Consider the following 21,518-nt stretch of genomic DNA (forward strand, 5'->3'; position numbering starts at 1 on the left):
TTATAACAAGGAGCATATGGGTATCTTCATGTTTACTAGGCAGCTAGTTTTAGCTACTCAGTTTGATGGGAAGACCCTGTTACGTGGTTGATTCATGGGTGCATATTTTTCAGATAAGAAGATATGGTTGAGGCTGTTGTAGCTTGACTCTCTGAATCAGGCTTAGGAGTTAGGAGTAGTACATTTCAGACCAACCCTTGTGAAATTATGTAATAAATCCCAAGTTCGAGTCTTCATGTGTGTGCCTTCTTCCACAAGACAAAATCGGAGGCTCCTTGGGGGGTCAAGAGACTGAGTTTTTTGCTGTGAGGATGACAACCATGTTAAAAGAAATTAATTTAGAATTACTCTTATTATAAATTAATTTGTATTTTTTTTGAAAGGCAAGCTGGGTTAGGCGGACCCTTACCAGAACAACAGTCGGCCCATGTGGTAGAGGGATTTGATTCTGGGCATTCTGCTTTGACACAAGACCCTGCTTATCACATGGGATACCACCTCGGTGGTAAATTAATTTATATTTACTCCCAACTAAGTCGGCTACCTTGGAAGGTGAATGAGTTCATATACGATACTCACCTTTTATGATCAAGTCTCTTCAATCACCACGGGGTTGCCCGAGTGGCCAGTGGGGGTGGTTGTGAAGGTGTTGAGATGAAGGCACCGGATCAAAGCCCACCCGTGCACGGGCATGTCCGTAGCTTTCAGAGGTGAGCCACGTAAGGCAGGATGGTCATGGGGCCCACATGAGGTTTTCCTCCCTTCGATGAGGGTTACGACGGTTCCTCGTCATAAAAAAAAGAAGATCATGCCTCTCTAAGGCTCCCATATGAGTCAGTCATGAGAGTTGCAAAATGAACTTAGGGGTATGGTGTCTAGAAATGGGTGAGAACTCCTTGGAATTTTCTCATTCTTGTTTAAGTAAATTAAATCTTAGGCTTAATGCAAGCCTATAAATACCTGTGTATGGAATGCAAAAATTGAATGAGTGAAACCACCGAGGTGGTATCCCATGTGGTAAGCTGGGTCCTGTGTCAAGCTGAAGGCCCATGATCGAATCCCCTCTGCTACATGGGGTGGTTGTGGTTCTGGTTTTGCCTCTTGTGTGTGTGTGTGTGTTTTCATATTTTCAATTAGAGCCCTGCAACCAAAAAAGTATTCTCTACAAGTGCTCGCCTTTTAGTAAAATTTCTATTACTTTGCGTGTTCCCTTCTCTTCCTCTCTCAAATCTAGTTTCTGTTGAACAATTGGATATCCATTATATATATAATTCTGAGAATGGTTTCTATTGAACAATTACATATCATTTTTAAAATGAGTTTTTTTATCTTAACTTAATGGATTTTATGATCTTAATATGTTATTTTTTATTTTTAATATATTTCATATGGGTGATATGTTGATCATAAGTAACAAAATAGATTATAATATTTTTTTTTCACCAAAATTTTCATGTTATGAAGATTGATTTAATATGTGGTGTTATAATTGTTTTATCATGCAAGTGAATCAAATTCATTCATATTGAAAAACTTTAGAGAATGTATAATCCTTGATATATACTATGATCCTAGTGTTATTTTACACTAGAAGATACTAGTCTCAACTAAAGTCCATAGGTATTATTGGTAATTTTGGTCTATGCTATGAGTTGAAATTAGACTAATTATATTATAAATGTGATAAGCCAAAGAACTGATAATCCAAGGAAATGAGTAGTATAAATGCTACTCATTTCATGCCCTCAAAAATCTTGAGAATTTAAGATTATGAAACATAATGTACTTAAAAGTATAATTATGAGAATGACAATTCTAATTCCAATTTTGTTGAATAGATAAGTGAATGAATTTTGTTATAATATATCTAGATGTACAAATATCTTGAACATCTATGCACATGTTGACGACCCACTTGATTCTATAAATATAATTCATAGTACTAGCATTTGCTAGTATAAAATCCACTTATTATATAAACGCAAATTGAACGTATTGTACTACAAAAATGTGGTGTTTTAAAAATGTCCCATAGTTTACCAAATTTGCCAAATGAAAAATTTTGCAAGTTTCTATTTTTTGGATGCTTTTACCTCTCGATGCTGCAATTTTTTTTATTTTCGTAGGTTATGATGCTGAAAGTGGATGGACCCATGAAACTTGTCAAGAAAATTGCATTTGAGTTGCAATATTCCAAAAAAGATTGCAAATTTTCAAAACACTTGTTCGAGACGAGTATCGCAAAGCATGTTGCAAAAATCTTTTAAGTGTTGCAAAAGTCTATACCTTGCAAAATTCTAAACGAGTATTACACGAGGTATTGCAAAATTTCGAAAAACTTGCAAAAGTTTGTACCTTGCGAAATTTTAAATGATTTTTGCAAGGGTATTGCTATTTTTTTTTGCAAAAATTTATTCAATATAAATGACACTTCGTTTCTCAACCTCTTATTTGCATCTGGATGTCCTATTTTCGTAACCCTGGAGTTCTTGGGGTCCTCAACCCTTTATTTGCATTTTGATGCCGTATTGTGGATGTAATTTTGACAGAACGAATAAAAACTTAGATGTTATTTGAATGCAAAGTTCATTCATAGTTATAATTAAAAACTTCGTTGTAATTTTGCGATTGACAGAATTTATAGTTATTTTGTTATGTTTGTGAATGGATTTTAATTAGTTATAAATTTCATTTTTGTTTGTATGTATTATTAAATTGATCTACAATTTTACATTCATCCTAACCCTCCAATTGATTTATTTGGATGGCTAAAATTTCTCCACATCTAGGCTTAGGCCTTTTGCCAAATCAATGGCAATGGTGTAAGATTTCACCATCAAAGAAGTTTTGCCCATAACTTCATCTACTCAGAAAAGGGATTTGCTTCACGGGTCTAACGATGTTAGTGGATGGCTGGAGTAACTTCTGGTGGTTGTTTGTGCTAAATAATCTAGACCTCCTTATAACAAGGAACATATGGATATCTTCATGTTTACTAAGCAGCTAGTTTTAGCTACTCAGTTTGATGGGAAGACCCTCTTACGTGGTTGATTCATGGGTGCATATTTTTCAGATAAGAAGATATGGTTGAGGCTGTTGTAGCTTGACTCTCTGAATCAGGCTTAGGAGTTAGGAGTAGTACATTTCAGACCAACCCTTGTGAAATTATGTAATAAATCCCGAGTTCGAGTCTTCATGTGTGTGCCTCCTTTCACAAGGCAAAACTGGAGGCTCCTTGGGGGGGTCAAGGGACAGTTTTTTGTTGTGAGGACGACAACCATGTTAAAAGAAATTAATTTGGAATTACTCTTATTATAAATTAATTTGTATTTTTTTTTAAAGGCCAGCTGGGTTAGGCGGACCCTTACCAGAACAATAGCCGGCCCATGTGGCAGAGGGATTCGATTCTAGGCCTTCTGCTTGACACAGGACCCTGCTTACCACATGGGATACCACCTCGGTGGTAAATTAATTTGTATTTACTTCCAACTAAGTCGGCTACCTTGGAAGGTGAATGAGTTCATATACGATACTCACCTTTTCTGATCAAGTCTCTTTAATCACCGCGGGGTTGCCCGCGTGGCCAGTGGGGGTAGGGATGGCAGTGGACCGGGGGAAAGCAGGGCGCCGCCCCACCTCGCCCCATTTGGACCGGGGATGAAGGGTATGAAATGGGGATGGAGGCGGGGACGAAGGTTAAAATCCATCCCCATCCGGGGATGGACGTGTACTTTTCCCCGCCCTGCCCCGTCCCCGCCACGATCCCCGCCTCATCCCCGCCCCGACCACTTTTCCCCGCAATATCCCCGTCCGGCCCTGCCTCATCCCCATTTGAACAAGGGATGGAGGACATGAAACGGGGATGAAGGCGGGGATGGAGGATAAAATCCATTCCCCGCCGGGGATGGAGGCGGGGGTGGAGGATAAAATCTTGAGGCGGGGCGGGGGTGGAGACCTTGTCCCCTGCCCCGCCCCGCCCCGCCCCGCCCCACTGCCATCCCTAAGTGGGGGTGTGGTTGTGAAGGTGTTGAGATGAAGGCACCGGATCAAAGCCCACCCGTGCACGGGTGTGTCCGTAGCTTTCAGAGGTGGGCCACGTAAGGCAGGATGGTCATGGGGCCCACATGAGGTTTTCCTCCCTTCGATGAGGGTTCCTCGTCATAAAAAAAAAATGATCAAGCCACTTTAAGGCTCACCATACGAGTCTGTGTCATGAGAGTTGCAAAATGAACTTAGGGGTATGGTGTCTAGAAATGGGTGAGAGCTCCTTGGAATCTTCTCATTCTTGTTTAAGTAAATTAAATCTTAGGCTTAATGCAAGCCTATAAATACCTGTGTATGGAATGCAAAAATTGAATGAGTGAAACCACCGAGGTGGTCTCCCATGTGGTAAGCTGGGTCCTGTGTCAAGCTGAAGGCCCAGGATCGAATCCCCTCTGCTACATGGGGTGGCTGTGGTTCTGGTTTTGCCTCTTGTGTGTGTGTGTGTGTTTTCATATTTTCAATTAGAGCCCTGCAACCAAAAAAAATATTCTCTACGAGTGCTCTCCTTTTAGTAAAATTTCTATTACTTTGCGTGTTCCCTTCTCTTCCTCTCTCAAATCTAGTTTCATTCCATTATATACTTCGATTTCACCAACAGACCATAGGTAAAACATGCTATGACCAGCGTGACCAGGTCTCCCATCCTAGTGTGGTTTCTCCGTATAATAAGCAAAAACAATAGTTGTGGGGGGTTGTTTCTTCTTATATAAGATGATTGGAGAAGTAATAAAAGCATGCTTAGATAGATACTAAAGATGGAATACTTTACAACTTTCACTGTGAAGAGATTACCTCCTATCTAGGAAGCAACTTTATTGCTGAGGCCTTGCCATGAAGCCATCCAACAGTTACAAGGTTTAGACAGATCCTTGAGTTCATCTCATCGAAGTACATCCTCATAGATGGCAGTGTTTCTGAATGTGTCATAGATGCAGAGTGGCATATGCAACACATTCTTATTCATTACTAATCAGCAGCATTAAATTTGGTTGTTCAAATATGAGTCAAGGCTGTGTGCAAATAAAATACCTACATGGTTATAGACCAATGATCATGGTGCATCATTTTGTTGAAAGTGACTATGTTGAAAGGCTTTGAAAGTGGGATTGTTTGTTTCCGAGCAGAAAGATGCTCAGAAACAACACGCATTGTAGGTCGTGACTCTGGATTTGTGTGTACACACAATAGTGCAACCATTGCTGCAACGACCACTTCCTCTGATTCTTGGTCCACTGGGGGCAGAATGCGCTGGTCCAACATATCCTGGAGCTTTAGAGAAAGCTCTTGCCCAGTCAATAAAGATGACAGTAATTCCCCTGGATGCCTTCCCATTAGGACTTCAAGTGCTAACACCCCAAAACTGTAGACATCACATTTCTCTGTCACTCGCATGGTGTATGCAAACTCTGCAAGCAGATATCATTAGCTACTGCTAGAAGATGAAACTATAAGGTTGATTGAATCGATATCCTAGGATAAGGCCAGTAAAGCATATGACATTTTTCAATGCAAAAATCCATAGGATTCATTCAGGTAGGAAGCAAATATCTCTGCATGTTGAAATTTTAATACATACCAGGTGCTATGTAGCCATGTGTTCCTGCGGGTCTGGTCCAATTGGATGAATCTGGATTTAGTAACCTTGCTGTTCCAAAGTCGGAGATACAGGGATCAAAGTTTGGATGTAGCAAAATGTTCTTGCTAGAGATGTCACGATGAACAATTGGAATGGAATGATCATGGTGCATGTAAGATAAAGCATTAGCAACACCATTGATGATGCTCATCCTCTTCGCCCAGTCTAATTCTTCGACCTCTTCATCATTGCTTAGTATGCTTGCCAAGCTTCCTCTCTCTACATACTCATACACCAGGAATGTGCACCCAGGATGCTGACAGAATCCATAAAGCTTGACTACGTTCCGGTGACGAACTTCTGTCAATGCTTTGATCTCATTTCTGAAGCCTAGATCAGTTAACGTGTTTCCATCAGATTGATCAAGCTTCTTTACAGCCACTATTTGGCCTGTAGGAAGTTCAACTCTGTAAACGATACCATAGCCTCCTTTACCAATAATATACTTGTCATTGAAATTCTCTGTGGCATTGATGATATCCTCGTAGACAAGCTTGCCATCATAGCTCCAGACTGAAAAGAGATTCCCATGATATTTTTGCATGATTGTGCTCTTTTCTTCTTCTCTTTCTTGCATAGTCTTATAACGAACTGTACAAATTCCAAAGATGATGCATAGAAGCACGAGTGCTCCAGCAATTGGAGCAATAATGACCACCAATTTTTTTTTCTTCTGATTCATGGCCTCCGTGGAAGACTTGCACAGTTGTAAGCCTTGTGCAACTTCTCCACATAAATCAGGATTCCCTATAAATGATTCTGGTGGAGCATGCAGGAAAGCAGGGTTGTTTGGAAGAGGGCCTGTGAGATTGTTATATGATAAATAAACTGATGTCAAACTAACCATTTCAGCCAGAGATGATGGAATGGGACCCTGGAGCTTGTTATGGGAGAGATTGAGAGCCTCCAATGCCTTTAAATTCCCAAGTTGGCTGGGTATCGGCCCCATCAGTGCATTATAGCTAACATCTAGTAAAGTCTGAAGTTGTACAAGATTGCCTATCTGAGGTGGAATTATTCCAGTCAAGCTATTTTTGCTCAGCTTCAATAGAATCAATCCAATAGAGTCCCCGAGTTCTTCAGGTATTTGTCCACTGAGATTGTTGGATGATAAATCAAGACGTTGTAATTTGGCTAACCTGCCAATCTCTGGTGGTATACCACCTGAAAGATAATTGTTGCTCATATCTATCATCAACAACATTGACAACTCCCCAATTTTTGCTGGGATCTCTCCTGTTAAATAATTGGAAGAAAGAATTATCTCTTGGAGTTGTGCCATTTGAGAGATCGACGTTGGGATCCTGCCAGTGATATGGTTATTATAGAAATTCAAGTATGTAAGATTGAGGCATCCACCCCAGTTCAGCGAGAGCTCTCCAAAAAGTTGATTGTTGCTCAGATCAATGTAGAGTAGGTTGGGATAAGATCCAAATGATTCTGATATGTTACCACTGAGTTGGTTCTCTTTTAATAGAACTCTAACTAAGCTTGTACAGTTTCTCAAGCTTTCTGGCACTGGCCCTGTGAAATGGTTGTTGATAGCAGCAAAGTATTCCAGCCTCCCACCCCTGCATATATGTGATGGTATAGAACCAGAAAATTTGTTCAGTGAAAGGTACAGACGGACTAGACCTGTCAAATTATTCATCTCCAGAGGCAGGGTGCCAAAGAGGCCGTTTTCGTTAAGCCCCAGGAAAACAAGATTGGACAAGTTTCCTATGGAAGAAGGGATGGAACCTGGAAGATAGTTAGAGGATAAATCTAACTCCGTCAGCCTATTGAGCTTCCACAATTCTTGAGGGATAACTCCAGTTAATGTATTGTAATGAAGGAACAAAGAACGCAAATTGGATAGGTTTCCAATTTGAGCCGGGATGGAGCCTGTAAGAGAGTTAGTATCGAGGTCCAAGTAAGTGAGATTCATAAGCTTTCCAATAGTCGGAGGAATCGGTCCAGTCAGGTGGTTGTCACTGATGGCCAAACTCACCAGACTGGATATTTCTCCAACTGAAGTAGGGACAGAACCTGTAAGAGAATTCAAAGATAGATTTACATAAACAAGGCCCTGGAGCTTTCCTATTTCTGGGGGTATAGATCTAATAAGGGAGTTTTTGGATAGATCCAAATGAGTGAGTTCCTTAAGATTTCCTATCTCAGATGGGATCTCACCAGATAGTTTATTTTGATGAATGATCATGACAGATAGCCTGGACAAGCTTCCTACTGTGCTAGGTAGTGAACCTGATAGTTGGTTCTTGTATAGTCTTAGTTCAACTAGACTATTCAGTTTTCCTATTTCTGCAGGGATGGGTCCAGTCAAATTGTTTACTGAGAGGTTTAAACTTCTAAGACCGGACAGGTTACCTATGGAAGATGGGATCGGTCCAGTCAGAGAGTTAAGAGACAGATCTAAATGAGTCAGGTTCTTTAGTTCCCCGAATTCCGGAGGGATGTTTCCGGTCAGATGATTGCCAAAGAGTTCAAAATTACTGAGGTCCTTCCAATTGGTGAAGAAGTTTGGAATCAGCTCCCCACTGATCAAATTGCCAGATATCCGGATGTTGGCAATCTCAATAAGATTGGCCATAGATTCTGGTAAGGTGCCGGAGAACCGATTTTCCGACAAATCAAGGTAGGAGAGTTTAGCAAGGCTGCCTATACCAGCAGGTATGGTTCCGAACAGGCCATTACCTCTGAGATCAAGATATGCAAGATCGCAGAAGGCAGAGAAGTCGAAGCGATCAAGTGTACCTTGAAGACCTGCATTCGGAAGGCTTATTTTGACAATGCTCATTTTGTCATCATTGCAGACTATCCCAACCCAGTAACAGGGGCCATAGCTGGAGTTGAACAATGACCAAGAAGAATTCAATGAATGGTGAGCTTGGAGGCTGTCCCTCCACTTGAAAAGCGCCTCTGCTTGTGCTTGTAATGACTGAGCGCCTATGTTTGTGGAACAAAGACTCCAAAGAGTAAAGACAAGAGGGAACCATTTCACTCTACTCATACTTGTTCTCTGACAATGAAGCATTTTGGTGAAGGATAAGGAGGTATGTGGGGGTTTGAGCAGAAAGGAAAGAGGGAGCCAGCAATGGATGAAAGGGTGAATGGTTGGTCTGTCAAAGATTTGGAATGACATTGTGGTCTGAATTCTGCAGGAATTTATGCTGCAGAGGTCAGAAGCAAGAGTCAACAAAAGCATATTCTTTTGCGTTTCCTCCTAATGAATGGTGTTTCTAAACTTCACCATCACGAGGAGCAGTTTGGCGACCATCCAAATCTAAGGCTGGCCCTTGCATTTAATGGTCAACAGGTTGCTTTCTTCTGACTTGAAGGCAAATATGCCAACCCACTTCCTCGTTGTTTCCCAAATCAATTCTCGTTTACTTGCTTAAAGTTTCTCTCTCAAGTTTTGTCACTTCCCACTCATTTCTCCCACTTCTCACATAATTCATATTAGAAATGTATTCTCTTGTCTGGTAGGAGCAGCTAGTGCACGTCACCTTGTGTTGGGACGTTGCAGGTTCAAAACCCAATGGTATAGTTGTTTAACTGGTAGGGGTCTGCCTAACCCCAGCTTGCCTTTAAAAAAAAAAGTTGCTAGTTGGTTTTATATTTGTGGTCACATCATTTCTTATTTGCTTTTGCATGCACTTCATGTTGCTTTCTGTGTTTTCTTTTCATTTTTTTCATGAACTTGCATAATACAGTATCTCATTCTCCATGCTTTTGGATCCAATTTGCTGTCTGGATGTTGTTTAAACTTTGTTCTTAACATTTAGTATTTAGATATTGTATCCACAGTTTGAATGTTTGTAAGTTTCCTTTATAAATGCTAGGAGCACATCCTGCCATTAATACCAACTAAAAGATATGCACCCCTTGCCACAAGGTTGAAGCTCGGTGTACTCTCGAGTGGCCAAGGGACCTCACGAACCGGAGGCTAGCCAACATGCTGTCAGTGATGGAGGTTTCCCCTTGGATTATCTAAAGAAAAAAAGTAAAATGCTTAGAAATGAGGTCCGGAAAGTTAACTTGAAAGCTTAGTTTTATCAAATATTGAAAGTAACTGAATATGACTGGTTGACTTCCATTGGGGTCATTAAGGGGGTGTTTGATTTCGCCGGATGCCCATGCACCCACGCAAATGCCACGGACAGGTGGTAGACTTTTGAAAAACCATCCCTTTGGAACACTTGTTCATGTCCAGGGGAGTGCTGCCCTCTTTCCTGGAAAAGGGGAGCACAGGACACACCTGGACACTTTTTTGAAAAAAAAAAAGTGGTTCCAGCCATCCTTGTCTAGGGCTGTAGTAGACAGGACAGGACAACGTGTCATTGTCCAGGCCTGTTTGCAAATCAAACGCCCCCTAAAAGACCAAAAAATAATTATGACATCAAAAATGAATATTTTGACCCCATTGAACTTTTCTACAGGCATGCATTTTAAGGACTCCACCAGTTGCTGTCTCTAGTTGCTTAGGTGACGAATGTTTTCTTCCTCTGGTTCGAATGCATATTTTTCACTCTTGGTATTAACTTTTCAGCCTACTTATTGTGGAAAAACTTTTTGTGGGCATCTGGCTCGATCATAATAACAAACATCAGCAATATTTTAGGAATATCACCAAAAAATAATGAATATTTAAGTCTCACGTTTTAGTCTTTGTTTTAAATGGACAAATATCTGAGATCTTTTCAAAATATTATATTATTTGAATGAAATATCATGAGTTTATCACAAAAATATCGTTCAGCTTCTTTGTAACACTTCCTAGTTTTCTTCACAACCTCCATACACATTTCATCAAGTCTTCCCCTCGAAAATAAAAATCATCACAGTGTCCTATAAATATTTTGCCGTACTGACTTTCTATTTCTTTGATCAGAATCAATACCATCTAACTAAAATTTCTGATCTAAATGGGATTCTTCTTCTTTAGATATTTAAGGGTTTTGACAAAGCCACCAAGAGGGTGGTTGACATAGTGGGGTTGAGTCTAGGCTGTTAGACAGGCGGCCAAGGTTTGATTCCTTCAGGTATCCCCCTGGTGCAATCTAACATCATCAAGAGTTTTATGCCTTTGGAAGGATGACCGTATGCATGGCAGACTCAGCCAACGCAACCAGGTTAATTTTCTATCCCAAATGTTTTTCAATTAACAAAAAGAAAAAAAAGGGATTTGACCAAATTCTGCTTGTCTCTAAAAGATTCTTAAGGCCAAATAAGTTGTACCAAAATGATGTTTATAAGTTGTGATCTGTAAAAGGATTCTTAGAATGATGGCCATGTGGAAGGACAAGGAATTCTTTCTGTTGAGTTGTACCCCTTGTTTGGGGTTCTTCACCACACCCATCAAGCAATGCACGAAAAAATGCACGTTTCAAAGATAGGCTAGACTTTCACATGCTCTTAAGGGAAGCCTACCCAGTAGTTCTCTCTTAAGCCTTACATGCTCTAATAGGTCGGGCCAGAGTTACTGGAAGCTTCTTAGATAAGTGGAAAGCCCGTTTTTCAGAAACTCTCTTCGGAAGCACGATATTCCTCACTTCCAAAACTTGATGGGAATCTCGATTTTCCCACGCTTCTCCTATACTTTTCACACGCATCATTTATTCTTTTTATATATTTTTTTACTCTACTTTTCATATTTTTTTATGTATTTTCTCTCACGCTTCTCACTCAATTCCATGTGCTTTCTCTAAATTAGCAGCATCATTTTTAGTTTTTGTTAAAAAAATAATTTTTACACTAAAAACTCATGAAATTTAAGAATAGTCACTTTTATTTTAGTTTTTATTTATATTCCATTTCGATTCTCATTCAATCCTTATATTGATTTTTTTTATTTCTCACTTTTCACTTCTTATACATTTTAAAATGCATCGCTTCAATTCTGCTTCCCGCATCGTTTTCCCCTTTTGCTTCCTAATCAGTCAACCTTGGGCCGAGCCCTAAACGAATAGTGTTTCTAAACTTCACCATCATGTGGAACAATTGGCGACCATCCAAATTTAAGGCTGACCCATCAGAGGCGGCTCAAGAGAAGTTGAGGCCTTAGGCCAAGCCTCCAAATGAGGTCCTAATTTTTTTTATTGTATATAAAAATTCTATTATTTATTAAAGGGGTTGCACCTTTTTTTTCTTAAATTCTTAATATCTGGGACACTGTAGGCCAAGAATGTTTAAGGGCAGCCACCTCTGCATACTATCGAGGTGTTGTTGGTGCTTTAGTTGCATATGACATAAGTAGATGGCAGACTTTTGACAACATTGGTGGATGTCTCAACGAACTTCAAAGTGAGTCTCTCTCTGTTGTGTGTTGCATTTGATAGCAAGAAATGCACTCATTATTTCTTTTATAATTTGAACTGCTCATTCATTTATGAATGTTGGTACCATATTTGTTGGGAACAAGTCTGATCTCAAGGATATGCGGGAGGTAAGTACAAAGGAAGGTAGGGTTGTAGCGAGGCTCAAGGTATGTTCTTTATGCAAACATCAACACTTGATCCATCCAAATTGGATGCTACATTTAGGACTGTCATCAAAGAGATCTATAGTATATTGAATAGGAAAGTTTTTTTAGTAGCAAGAGCTGAAGAAGCTAGATAACTGTCAAAATTAGTAATTTGTAATATCCAAATTCAAAAGTGAAGGGAAGATGTGTCTTAGATTTTCAAAAAGACACCTTGCTTGATGAAAGGATGCAACTTTATGTCTCTTTGAAATTTACCAAAAGGTAATATGTTTCTTTTGAAAAGGTGCAACCTTTTAAAGTAACATGTTACATTTCTTTTTGGTTTTTATATAAAGCCCTCATCCTTCTTGTGTTGGACATGCAATCTAATCTCATTTGCTCAATAAAATATTATTTCTTTTTTAGTACATTTATGTGTAAATATGAGAAAAACTTTTAAGTTCCTCTTCTTTTCAACCTTTTTTTTGTGGTCATAGTCATATTTTGTTACATCAATTAGAGTATTCAAAACCCAATAAGTGGTATCAAGAGCCAGGTTGAAGGAGACCACACTTACATCAAAATCATGATAGGAAATTTGAACAACTCTGTCGCCAATCTCTCCCAACTTTAAGTGCCCGTGTTTGATGGTGAAGGATGTGATTTTTGAAGTCTTAAAATGAAAACTCTATTTGCCTCACAAGAGATTTGGGAGATTGTCTATGGCGATTACAAAGAACCAACTGATGATGCAATTCTTGCATCATAGAGCGCTCCAAAACAAAAAGAATTTAAGGATAACAAGAAGAAGGATGCAAAAGCACTTCTATATATCCAACTTGGGGTAAGCAATGTTATCTTTTCCCGAATCATGAATACAACTTCGTCTAAAAAAGCCTAGGATATTTTAAAGAATGAATTTCAAGGCTCAGAGAAAATTATCTTCATCAAGCTTCAAGCATTATAGAGAGATTTTGATACATTGTCTATGAGAGACAATGAATCAATTCAAAAGTTTTTTACTAGAGTTGTTGGGATTATCAATCAAATAAGAAGCTATGGCGATAAAATTAAGGAGAAAAAATTTGTTGAAAAAAATTTAAAAAGTTTGTTGCCGAAGTACGATTATGTCGTAGTAGCCATAAAAGAGTCAGAAGATCTATCAACTCCATTATTACAAGAATTGATGGGATCCCTCGAGGCACATGAAAAGTGGATTGCAAGGACTGAATCTCAAGTGATTGAGCATGCACTCCAAACAAAGCTCAATATAGATGAAGAAAAAGAAGGCTTCAAAAGAAGACCTCAATTTTCAAAAGAAAGAAATCAAAAGTTCCTCAAAGGTCGCAACAAAGAAAAAAATTATTCCAGTCAACCAAGGCAGTTTAAGCAATCAGAAAAATACTGCCATGTCTGCAAAAAACCTGAGCATGAGTCTAGAAAATGCCGATACAAATGTACAAGATATCGAATACCAAATCACTCTAAAAAAGATTGTTGGTTTCAAGAAAAACATGAAGCCAATTTATCAAAAAATGAAGATGAGAAAGATCAAATTGTCTTCTCTTACATGAACGTTGAGCAAGAATCAAGTGATATATGGTATGTAGATAGTAGTTGCAGCAACCACATGACTGAAAATAAAAAAGTGTTTCGTCAAACTTGATGAAACTATCACCTACAAAGTAAAAATGAGAGATGAAAAATCTCAAAATATTGAAGGCAAATGAGTCATAACAGTCAAAACTAAATCAGGTCAGACCAAACTCATTCATGAAGTTTTTTTATGTATCTGGCTTAGCACATAACTTATTAAGTGTTGGTCAACTGATGAAAAAGGGGTACTTAGTAAACTTCAATAATGACCAAATTAGCAAACAATAGTCAAAGTGAAGATGACTACAAATAAGGTCCTTCCCTTGATTATGAGTTCATGTGAAGGACAAGTACTAAAGGTTGAAAGTTTAGATGTATCAAATCTTTGGCATTTAAGATTTGGATATTTAAATTATCAAAGTTTGAAATTGTTGAAGCAAAAAAATATGGTGATTTGGCTTCCTTATATCGATAGAGAAAATAAAATATGTGAAGGTTGTATATATGGCAAATTTCATAGGTTTTCTTTCCCAAATTCATCTTGGAAGGCGAAGCATCTTCTTGAATTGGTTCATGCAGACATTTGTGGACCGATGCAGACAAAATCTCACAATGGAAGAAAGTATTTTTTACTCTTAGTTGATGACTCCAGCAGAATGATGTGGATATACTTTCTTCAACAAAAGTCATAAGCATTCTTCATTTTTAAAGAATTTAAAGCCTATGCAGAAAAGGAGAGCGGGTTCAAATTGAAAAGATTAAGGATTGACTATAGAGAAGAATTTACATCCAATGAATTTTAGAGATATTGCAAAATTCAAAGCATTAAAAGGCAACTAATTGCATCAAAAATGCCATAACAAAATGGTGTTGTAGAGTAACAAAACTGCACTATTGTTGAAATGGCAAGGAGCATGTTAAAAGGAAAGAATCTTCCAAACAGTTTTTGGGCCGAAGCCGTGAACACAATAGTGTATATTTTGAATAGAGCTCCCACTAAGTCTATTCACAACAAAACTTCGTATGAGGCATGGTACAAGCACAAACCAAAAGTAAGTCATTTTAAAGTTTTTGGTTGTATTGCTTTTAGCAAAATTCATTCTCAAAATAGAGAAAAATTTGATGAGAAGGGAGAAAAGTTCATATTTATTGGTTATAGTGATAAGCCTCATTAACCCAAATACAAAGAAGTTAGTTATCTCAAGAGATATAATTTCTGATGAAAAAAGTGAATGAGACTGAAGAACACACTCAGTAGAAGCACCTCAAAGAGAGACAAATTTGACTATGCCAGACACTTGTACAAGCAAATAACATATGGACTCAAGTGATTCAGAATCAGATACTCCTCATAGAAAGGTGAGATCTCTTGCAAATATATATGCTTCTTGTCATATGACATTGTTTTCATTTGAGCCTCAAAATTATGAAGAAGTCATCAAAGATGATATTTGGAAAACTATCATGAATAAAAAGATTTTTGCAATTGAGAAAAATCATACATGAGAATTGGTAGATAGGCCAAAAGGAAAAGATATAGTTGGTCTAAAATGAATTTTTAAAACTAAATTCAATGAAGATGGCTCAATTCAAAAGCACAAAGGTCGGCTTGTAGCAAAAGGCTATTCTCAAAATTTTGGAGTAGATTTTAATGAAACTTTTGCTCCAGTTGTGAGAATGGAGACAATTCGATTTGTGTTAGCCATCTCCGCCGAGTTGAAAGTTCTGGTATTTCAGTTGGATGTAAAGTTTGTCTTTCTTAATAGAGAACTCAAATAAGATGTCTATGTTGAACAACCTCTTGGCTTTAAGAAGGAAGGACGTAAAGAAAAAGTTTATAGGTTAAAGAAAGCTTTATATGGCTTAAATCAAGCACCGTGAGCTTGAAATATAAAAATAGACCAATATTTTCAAAAGAAAGATTTTCAAAGAAGCCCAAGCGAACCATCTCTATATGTAAAGAGAGATGGAGTAGATTTTCTAGTTGTTTGTTTATATGTGGATGATTTGATCTATGATGGATCAAATACAAAAATGGTTGTTAAGTTTAAAGATGACATGATGAAGGAGTATGTGATGACAAATTTAGGAATAATGAAATATTTTCTTGGAATACAGGTCAAGCAGAAGAAAGGAGAAATTTTTATTTCTCAAGAAAAATATCTTGAAGAGTTGCTGAAAAAATTTATGATGTTGAATTGTAAGCCGATGAGCACTCCAATGAGTGTCAACGAGAAGCTGACCAAAAATGATGGTGCTAAAAAGGTGGATGCTTTTATATATAGAAGCTTGGTCGAATCATTGATTTATCTTACTAACACAAGACCCAACATTGTAAATTTCGTTAGTCTTGTATCCAGGTTTATGAGTGAACCAAGCAAACTCCTTCTTGCAGCAACCAAAAGAATTTTGAAATATTTGAAAGGTATAAAATTTTTTGGAATCAAATATGTTGTTGAAAACAACATTCAACTTGTGGGTTATACAGATAGTGATTGGGCATGGTCAGTTGATGATCCAAAAAGTACTTCATGATATGTCTTTTGCTTGGGATACAAAATCATATCTTGGTCATCAAAGAAGCAAAATACAATTGCATTGTCGACTGCAGAGGCAAAATATAATCGCAACTACCACAACAACAAGTGAAATAGTTTGGCTTAGAAGAATTCTTTTAGATTTACAGCAAAATCTTGAAGGATCGACCATCATCAATTGTGACAACAAGTATGCCATTGCAATGACAAAAAATCCAGTCTTCCATAGCCGCTCAAAGCATATTGAGATTTGTCACAGATATGTTCACCAAGCCATTGCCTATGGATGAGTTCAAAATTTTCAGATCCTCTTTAAGAATTCACTACAACAAATCAGTGGATTAGCGACGACTTAATTCCATCGCTAATCGGCTTAGCGATGGATTAGCGACGGATATCTTCTATCGCAATTTTTTTGACGCTAATAAGCGACGACATATATCCGTCGCCAGTTCTGTCGCTAAGTTGCGACGAAATAACGAACGGCAACGTCCGTCGCAAAGCCGTTGTTACTAAACGACGACTTCAATTTGGCGATGGCTTTACAACCGTCGCTAATCCGTCGCTAACTTATACATCTAGCGACGGATATATCTGTCGCTAATCCGTCACAAACAAGGAAAACAATAAAAAAAAATATTTGAAAATTAAATATCGAAAAAAAAATTCTCGCGCTACAATTTATATTTCTTGTACAATTTATATTTCCTGTGGATAAAAAACAAAGTACACATAAAATTACATATAAAAAGAAACTAAAACAATTAATCGTTCTACTTTAAAATTCACAAGTTTTAATTATTTACAATTCAACAATTACATTTTCGAAACAAAAAAAAAGTAGAACAAATTCAACACATTAATCTAATCATCGCCAAGATTTTGTGCGTCTTCTTGTTCATTGCCTTGATCTGTCCCTTCAGCTTCGCTACGCTGATTATCGTCAGCAACCTACATAAGAAAAGAAAGGTCAGTATTGATAAACAAAATATATTGAAATAAAAAAAAACTCTATATGTGATTCTATCATGCTCATATGTGCTCTAAGGCAGGCAAAAAACTGTATATGTGATTTTATCATGCTCATATGTGTTCTAAGGCAGTCAAAAAACTGAATATGTGATTATAGCATGCTCATATGTGTTCTAAGGCAGTAAAAAAAATGTATATGTGATTCTATCATGCTCATATGTGCTCTAAGGCAGGCAAAAAACTCTATATGTGATTCTATCATGAATGATATGTGCTGTAAGGCAGACAAAAAACTCTATATGTGATTATATCATGAATGATATGTGTTTTAAGGCAAAAACTCTATATGTGATTATATCATGCTGATATGTGTTCTAAGGCAGTTAGAAAAACTCTATATGTGATTCTACCATGCTCATATGTGCTCTAAGGCAGGCAAAAAGCTGTATATGTGATTCTATCATGCTCATATGTGTTCTAAGGCAGTAAAAATATTATACTAAAATATTATATAATAGGTCAGTACTGATAAACAAAATATAATGAAATAAATTATATCCAATGCACCTAAGTTAAGGCAATCAAAGTTACATGAAATCTAACGACATGCAATATATTGCATGAAACTTTCATACCTGAGAGGCACCTGCAATCGAAGTTCCCCTGTTCAGCAAAAAACTGTTGAACTTAGATCAGAGAACGTCAGTGATGGTTTCATGGAAGTAGTCACGCATTGTGTCCTTAACGATCTCGCGTACATCATCACCGGAAAAAATAGGATGCTGCTTGGAGCTTATGTCGACGAAAGAAGTCTGTGAGCCGTGACTGGAGGAAGCAATGACAAGTGAGGTGTTCATATTACTCCCAAACCCGAACACACGACTCTTTTTGGGTTCACCTGCTGCAGTCACCCATGCTGCAGGATCAAATGATGGATGCTGAGTAAAGTCATCGTCATATCGCTCTACCATCTGTTGCTCATATGCCTCTTACAAAATAATGTTTATAGTATGTATTAATAATTAAGAATTACAATGTTTATGATAACTTGTATATTGCAATGATTATTAATAGAATAAATACATACCGTTGTCCTTCTCGCCTTCTCTGATACGAAGTCTCCTGTGGTCTTCCGTTTATGTGTTTCAACAAACACATCTTTATATGGTACAATGCCTCCTTTTTCTGATTCCTGCGAAGTTAAATGATAAAAGATTTAGTTAACAGGTTTGCAACAATACTTATAAAATTGATATTATATATTGATGAGTTACCATTTTCTTCAGGTGGCTCCCAAAAGTCTTAGATCCACCTGTGTGTAGATGGGCTTCGAGCATTTTCTCTCGATTTTGTGTAGCCTTCGCAGAGCGATTTTGAAATCCATCCCCCACCCACTTGTCGCACATTTCTTCCCAATAATCTCTCCTGATAGTAATAGGGTCATGACCCTTCCAATGTAGTGGATCATCTATTCCGTCAGATGTTTTTTTTGTTGCAGTCTTCATATTGTGCAGCATGTCTGCAAATCGATTGGCAGCCACCTTTCTTGCATCATGTTCCTCCACCGTAATCGTGAAGCAATTCGAAGCCTATATATAATTTTAAAAAGTTAGTAGACATGACTATGAAAAAAAATTAAATATGAAACACATTAACTATGACAAACAACTGTATACCGTGAATGAGGACCACAATTTGTCTATCACCTCTTTTGGATACTCTTTTCATTGAACGACCGGTCCTGGTAGATATTGAAGAAGTGAATTTCTAATCTCATGTACTACTTCTTGTAGCTCAAACCTCGTGCTGCATATGAATTGGTATACAATAAATATCAATATAAAATATTTATAAGATATGCAATAAGTGAAAATGAAATACTTACAGTCGATTATCGATATACACTATTTGAATGAGTCTTCTTGTACCAGACTGAAAGACCCTGCATCTTGTGTTGGCTCATGACTTGTGTGATCAACTGGTGTAGGTGGGTCATGTACAGGCGAAACATCATCAGTAAAAAAATACGTTAGAAATTCTCAGAATGCGCATTTCAACTAATCAAGCATCCAATTAGTTAAATGATATACCTATCACAGGAGCCAGTGAAGATGAAGGCTGGCTACTACTAGATGAACGACCATTGTAAGCTCCACGAACCATATTCTAACAAATAAAAAATGACATACAATACATTCAAATAATTCACATCAAGTATTACAATAGATTCAAATAATTCAAATCATTCACACCAAGTATTGCAATACATTCAAATCATCCGCATCAAGTATTACAATACATTCAAATCATTCGCATCAAGTATTGCAATACATTCAAATGATTTGCATCAAGTATTACAATACATTTAAATAATTCAAATCATTCACATCAAATATTGCAATATATTCAAATCATTCGCATCATGTATTACAATACATTCAAATCATTCACATCAAGTATTGCAATACATTCAAATGATTCACATCAAGTATTACAATACATTCAAATCATTCACATCAAGTATTGCAATACATTCAAATGATTTGCATCAAGTATTACAATACATTCAAATAATTCAAATCATTCACATCAAGTATTGCAATACATTCAAATCATTCGCATCAAATATTACAATACATTCAAATCATTCACATTAAGTATTGCAATACATTCAAATGATTCGCATCAAGTATTACAATACATTCAAATCATTCGCATCAAGTATTACAATACATTCAAATCATTCAAATCAAGTATTGCAATACATTCAAATGATTCACATCAAGTATTACAATGCATTCAAATCATTCACATCAAGTTTTGCAATACATTCAAATGATTTGCATCAAGTATTACAATACATTCAAATAATTCAAATCATTCACATCAAGTATTGCAATACATTCAAATCATTCGCATCAAGTATTACAATACATTCAAATCATTCATATCAAGTATTGCAATACATTCAAATGATTCGCATTAAGTATTATAATACATTCAAAACATTCATATCAAGTATTGCAATAAGGAGAAACACAATAAGTCTTGTGGTGTTTATATATACCAAAACATGAATGAGGTTAACATACATTAAACAAAATGGAAAAGATGTACCTGGCAAACAGGCTCACCAACTCTTTCTGGGTACTCCCCTGGTCTTAAAACTGCAACCTGCTGTAACAAATAATACCAATTCACAAAATCAAAATCTTGCATTACAGTCACTGGCAAACAGATCTAACAACACTTAAGATTAAAAATAAACAGTGTGGATGAAAGAAACCTGAAAAAGGGGGAAGAAAAAATGCTTCAAGTAACATAGTTACCACATTCTGGGCAATCAAACAACAATCCTTTATCTCACCCGCTATACTTATCCGCATAGCCATATATTAAACTATACGTATGTGTAAGCACTCCAAGTGAAAACAAAGAAATCAAACTGGATTCTGTTGCCCACAAGTATAACCCACACTAGACAAAAGCCATAACTTTCCTATATAAAGCTACATTTTATAGTTCTCCATGCACAAAAAAGAGTGACCTTAGTCCCGTGCATGAAAATAAAACACCAATCAGACTTCCAACAAAGATCAAAAACCACCCCTCAATTATCTCAAATTCACATCAAACCTACCACCACAGCCAGCACAATTGCAATGACAAAAATGAAATACAACTCCAATTTCCAACTATAATCGAAAAAAGTTCTTTCATCATCAGAGATTCACACTGTTGGAAATGCAGGGGGGCGACTCCCTGCTGCCGGAAACGCAGAGGGGGTCGACCCCCTGCTGCCGGAAACGCAGGGGGTCGACCCCCTACCGGAAACGCAGGGGGTCGACCTCCTGCCTGTCGGAAATGCAGGGGGGCGACCCCCTGCCTGCCAGAAATGCAGGGGGTCGACCCCCTGCCAGAAACGCAGGGGGCGACCCCCTTCTGGAAACGTAGGGGGTCGACCCCCTGCCGGAAACACAGGGGGGTCGACCCCCTGCCGACGGAAATGCAAGGGTGTCGACCCCCTATCGACGGAAACGTTTACCTGCGTGTCGTCGGGCGGCGGCGGGAGGCGGTCGGCGAGCGGTGGACGGTGGGGGCCGGAGAGAGGCCGACAGGCGGCAGAAGGGAGAGGGCGGCGGGCGGGAGCAATGGAAGAGGCAGCGAAACAGGAAAAGAGAAAGAGGGCTGGGATTAGGGATTTACGCGACATTTAGCGACGACTTAGCGACGGAATTATTCCGTTGCTACGCCGTCGTAAATCAAAATA

At 37.9% G+C, this 21,518-nt stretch overlaps 1 protein-coding gene across 1 annotated transcript; it reads right to left on the reverse strand.

Annotated features, from left to right (window-relative positions):
* Positions 1 to 4,836: 4,836 nt before the first annotated feature.
* LOC149822939 (uncharacterized) lies at positions 4,837 to 9,026 on the reverse strand. Its single transcript, XM_089980348.1, has 2 exons — positions 5,621 to 9,026; positions 4,837 to 5,450 (listed from the first exon to the last, which is right to left on the reverse strand). The coding sequence occupies exons 1-2, from the start codon at positions 8,883 to 8,885 to the stop codon at positions 5,074 to 5,076; spliced, it is 3,642 nt and encodes a 1,213-aa protein (XP_089836474.1). The 5' UTR covers positions 8,886 to 9,026; the 3' UTR covers positions 4,837 to 5,073.
* Positions 9,027 to 21,518: the final 12,492 nt, after the last annotated feature.

This window comes from Nuphar pumila, chromosome 11 (assembly GCF_984573655.1).
Source record: "Nuphar pumila chromosome 11, dmNupPumi1.hap1.1, whole genome shotgun sequence".
NCBI lineage: Eukaryota > Viridiplantae > Streptophyta > Magnoliopsida > Nymphaeales > Nymphaeaceae > Nuphar > Nuphar pumila.

Coding starts and splice junctions, on each gene's coding strand:
- LOC149822939 (XM_089980348.1), bottom strand. CDS start 8,885: ATGCTTTTGTTGACTCTTGCTTCTGACCTCTGCAGCATAAATTCCTGC. Junction 5,451..5,620: donor ACATGGCTACATAGCACCTG/GTATGTATTAAA, acceptor ATCTGCTTGCAG/AGTTTGCATACACCATGCGA.